The sequence below is a fragment of the Pan paniscus genome, chromosome 9, assembly GCF_029289425.2.
Source record: "Pan paniscus chromosome 9, NHGRI_mPanPan1-v2.0_pri, whole genome shotgun sequence".
NCBI classification, from domain to species: Eukaryota; Metazoa; Chordata; class Mammalia; order Primates; family Hominidae; genus Pan; species Pan paniscus.
Genome location: NC_073258.2, coordinates 125,236,192 through 125,241,327, shown reverse-complemented (window position 1 = coordinate 125,241,327; position 5,136 = coordinate 125,236,192). Strand labels below are relative to the sequence as shown.

Sequence of the window (5,136 nt, the reverse complement as noted above, 5' to 3'; positions counted from 1 at the left end):
TCTATTTCTTTTATTACAAGTCAATTATCATTATTTTTGCTTCTTTGAATGCAATACATCTTTTATCTCTGATTGCTTTTAAGCTGCTTTGTTTCTGTTATTGGTTTTCAACAGTTTGACTATGTATAATATGCCTAGGTGTGGTATATTTTATATTCATCTTGTTTGTGGTTTCCTGAACTTTTTGGGTCTATAGATTCATAAATTTTATTAAACTTGGAAAAATTTCAGCTATTATCTCTTAAAAAATTATTTCTACCCAGTTCTCACTTGACTCACCTTTTGGAACTCTAATTATACATATGTTGGACTATTTAGCATTGCCCTAAAGGTTTTAGTTACCATGTTCTTTTTTAATATTACCTTTTTCCTGTCCGTATTTTAGTACGGATAATTTCTATCGATTTGTCTTTGCTTATACTGATCTTTCCTTTGACTGTGCCTGATCTGCTATTAAGCTAATCTGGTGAATTTTTATTTCCAATATTTTTTAGTTTTGAAATTTTCATTTAGTTATCTTGATTGCTTCTATTGCTTTGTTGGAATTTACCATATATTAGCCAATTCTGTCCTTTTATCTAAATTTTTAAAAATAATTATAGAAGTTATTTTAAAGTCCTTGTCTGTTAATTTCAACATCTAGGTCAGATGTGGACCTGCTTCTAATATATTTTTCCATCTTGACTTTGGGTCACATTTTCTTGCTTCTTTGTGTTTCCAGTAATTTTTGTCTTTATGATATTGGATACTGTGGATATGTTTTAGAGACAGTGGATTATGTTGGCCTTTGTTACAGAGTGTTAAATTTTGTTCTGGGATGTAGTTAATTTACTAGTAGATCCCTCTGATCATGTTAAGACCTGGATTTAGCCTTTGTTATGATCAGTTTTGCCCTTAGCAAAAAGGAATAGTATTTACTCTTAGTGTATGACTTTTCAGGGCTCTCACTTAAAGCCTGGTTTGCTGACCAAGGCCTCTCCATTTTCAGTAGGTCAGAATTCTAATTTATATCAGGCACTGTGGATCCTCTGTGATCTCTGTTCAGTTCTTAGCCCCCAGCAGCTGTTGTCTCCTAAGCCGGTAGAAACTTGCCCTCCAGAGATAAAATTTAGGATTCAGCCAAGAACTTAAGGGAGTCTTTTGTGCAGGTACCTGAGGGTCCTTTTTTTGTTTTGGCTTTTTGTTCTCCATTCCTTGCCCCATACATTCCAGCTGTCTTAGCCTCCTTACACTTTTTCATTCCACTAGTAGAAGCTTCTGCCATTTGTTGGGGCATCACTTTACTATGCATCGTTTAGAAACTGGCCTTAGATAAAGTTGGGGTGAATGTGTTAGTTACCTTGTTTTTTTGCCTTTTCTCAAGAATTTCATCCCTGTGTTGTCTACTTTCCAAGTATTGCAAATAGTTGCTTTATATACTTTTTCCAGTCTTTTTTTTTCTTTCTTTTTTTTGTGGTCAGAGGGTAAGTGCAATAATAGCTATACCATCACACTTGAAATAAAAAGTCACATAACTTATGTTTCCATTATTTGTGTTTTACATTCCAGCCAAAATGAAGGTCAGGTGAGTTAATGGATGAGGAGAGATTGGAAATGTGGAGACTTAGAAGAGATCTGTGACCTTGGGTGAATGGCTTTACTTCTTTGAACTTTTTAGAGGTCTTTGTAAGATGAGGGCAAATAATAGTTCTGTGAATCTATCAGTTCCTGGCATTGGAAATGCTTGGGAAGATTTTTAAAAAACACAGCCACCATATCCATATCTATGGAGATTCTGATTCCAAAGGTATGGTTGGAGCCCAGCATTTCTTTTTAATGAATATTTTAGATAATTGTGATAACCAGCTAGGTTTGGGAAACACTGGATGAGATACTCTCTCAAGTCTTTTCAGGTCTAAAATTTTATGAGTTTGTGGGTTTGATGTTAAAGAAAATAAGTAAATATCTTAGAGACAGAGACATAGGATAGACAATTTTAATCCAGCAGAGGTTGGAGGTATGGAGTAAAAGAAAGAAAAAGACAAATGCAAACCAAAGAGGAAGAACAAATGTGGATGTGTTCCTGCAGTGGGAGTCTGGTCTACTAGGACTCAGTTTGAGGGCACTGAACAGATGGAAAGTCAGTTGGGAGAAGTGCTCAAAGAAAAGTGGGTGGAAGGCAGGGACAGCCAGAGGGAATTTTGACTAGTTATTAATTTAGAGAAAGGCTGGTCTTGGTAGACATTGAGAGCAGTTACCTGATAGGGATTCTTGTTACCATTAAACATACACTCCATGAGAGGACAGGGGAGGGGAACGAGAGAAGTATTTTCTTGTCTGAGCTGGGAGTAGAGTAGTGCAATTAATTCCTGAGATGAGTGGAATATGAATAAATTATTGAATAGCCTATTCTAAATTACAATAGCCCTTTGTGTTAACCTTTCCAGGCTCTAATTGCTTCCTTTTAAAAATTAAATTCATTGAATATTTACTTGTTATTTTCCAAGAGACTGTCAGATCCAAGAAGGCAAGGGCTCTGCTTTATGGATTTCAGTAGCTGTCCTTGGGAGGTAGTTTAGTCTAGCAGCTACATAAGGGGCTTGGAGTCAGACAGACCTAAACATACCTGTGGACTCTGAAACATCTTGTCTCTGTGAGCAACTTACCTGTAAAATAGGTATTGTGAGAAATAAATAAAGATATGTTTGTATATGTGTACTTTGGATCTTGGCAGCTGGAATAAGGGTACTATGTCAGGTACTAAATTATTGGGTATTCAACAAATGGTAATGATAATCATTTTTTTCACAATGATTTTCTCTTAATAGTACAGGATACATGTTAGTAGAAAGCCAAATCAAGCAATTCCAAGAGATAAACAAACATTTCTTCTTCTCTAGGGAAAATAATTGCTAAGCAAGTGGTCTTGAGGGAGTCTCTATCTTAATGGCCAGATCATTGAGGTCTGTAATCCAGAATAAAACTCTTTAGTCTTTTGTTATTCACTGGTCAGGAAAAAGCTTTGTCTCCTTCCTGGAAGCTGGAGAGGCCTTTGGGCAAATGAACAATTGGAAGTCATGTCCTTCAGTGCAGGAAGCGTTATGAGATACATTAGAGGTTCTGATCCTTTGACCTGTACTGGGAAGAGAGGGCTTTGAGCTCAGATCTGTCATCTTGTCTTCACTAGGGTCATCTTCCTCCCCAGAATGTGAAAAAGAGGCAGTAGAGTATAGCATTTATGGCTCTAAAGGGAAGGAAGGTGAGTGCCTGCCCCGATGCTGGTCACTTATGTAACATGGTGATTTCAAGTGCAAACCATTTGAGCCATACTGCCGAAATTCACCTTCTGGCTGCAACTCGGTGGTTTGGGGACTTTTGTCTAGTTATGTCATCTTACTTGTTTCATCTGTAAAATGAAGATAATAATATTGCTACATGGCTCTTCAAACAGAACCTCTTATAGTAACCACTCAATAAGTGTCAGCTTTAAAAAATTTTTAAATGTACAGCCACTTGAGCTAAGAGATCTTGGAAAAGCATGAGCTCACCTACTTAATCTGACAGTGTGGACCCAGAGGTGGAAGCTCTGAGCAGAGCCACTGTGGCTTCTGCATCTCAGGATTCCCTTCAGGGAAGAGGTCCAGGTTTTACCAAGTGAAGCAGAGACAGGAGAGGGAAAGATATAGAAAAGGGACTGACTTAAGGATCTAAAAGACATTTGGATTATTTTTGGTACTCCTTTCTTCAGCAGATCCAGCTCTCATTCTGCAGTTACAGTTTAGTCTCATATTACATTTTGGGAGTTATAATCACTTGGACTGTGAAGATAGACCCACAGTGAGTGGTAAAAACTTTCCTACCAAAGTTCAAATCTCTCTCCTTGGATTCCTTTTCTAAGAATGGGAGATAGAGACTAAGAATGTGGTGGTGACGTTTCTTTCTAAGTGGTCCTCTTCTCTTGTCCCCTCAGACTCTCCTGCCTGACCAAAAAGAATGGCAGCCAAAAACTCTTCTGTGACAGAGTTTATCCTCGAAGGCTTAACCCACCAGCCGGGACTGCGGATCCCCCTCTCCTTCCTGTTTCTGGGTTTCTACATGGTCACCGTGGTGGGGAACCTGGGCTTGATAACCCTGATTGGGCTGAACTGTCACCTGCACACTCCCATGTACTTCTTCCTTTTTAACCTCTCTTTAACAGATTTCTGTTTCTCCAGTACCATCACTCCCAAAATGCTGATGAGTTTTGTCTCAAGGAAGAACATCATTTCCTTCACAGGGTGTATGACTCAGCTCTTTTTCTTCTGCTTCTTTGTCATCTCTGAGTCCTTCGTCTTGTCAGCGATGGCGTAGGACCGCTATGTGGCCATCTGTAACCCACTGTTGTACACAGTCACCATGTCTTGCCAGGTGTGTTTGCTCCTTTTGTTGGGTGCCTATGGGATGGGGTTTGCTGGGGCCATGGCCCACACAGGAAGCATAATGAACCTGACCTTCTGTGCTGACAACCTTGTCAATCATTTCATGTGTGACATCCTTCCTCTCCTTGAGCTCTCCTGCAACAGCTCTTACATGAATGAGCTGGTGGTCTTTATTGTGGTGGCTGTTGACATTGGAATGCCCATTGTCACTGTCTTTATTTCTTATGCCCTCATCCTCTCCAGCATTCTACACAACAGTTCTACAGAAGGCAGGTCCAAAGCCTTTAGTACTTGCAGTTCCCACATAATTGTAGTTTCTCTTTTCTTTGGTTCTGGTGCTTTCATGTATCTCAAACCCCTTTCCATCCTGCCCCTCGAGCAAGGGAAAGTGTCCTCCCTGTTCTATACCATAATAGTCCCCATGTTAAACCCATTAATCTATAGCTTGAGGAACAAGGATGTCAAAGTTGCCCTGAGGAGAACTTTGGGCAGAAAAATCTTTTCTTAAGAAAGGAGTAGTATTGGAGGAAGGAGATACAATGCTTTGCTTATTAGTGTGTGTTTTCAGTGAGATTCAAGTTCCATTTTTTTCCTGTCTTGTACAGAAAAAGAATTTTAAATCTTTACATTTGGATGAGTGTTAAGTGCAGACATATTCTCCCTGTCTCTGCTTCACCTAGTTATTCCAGGATTTCTTCATTTTATGCAAATTTTTCTATAATCATAGATCATTTAATCG

At 38.9% G+C, this 5,136-nt stretch overlaps 1 protein-coding gene across 1 annotated transcript; it reads left to right on the top strand.

Annotated features, from left to right (window-relative positions):
• The first annotated feature begins 3,972 nt into the window (after positions 1 to 3,972).
• Positions 3,973 to 4,905, top strand: LOC100993012 (olfactory receptor 8B12). The gene is given in 1 exon segment (XM_008973356.1): positions 3,973 to 4,905. A coding segment is annotated over 1 exon segment (933 nt).
• Positions 4,906 to 5,136: the final 231 nt, after the last annotated feature.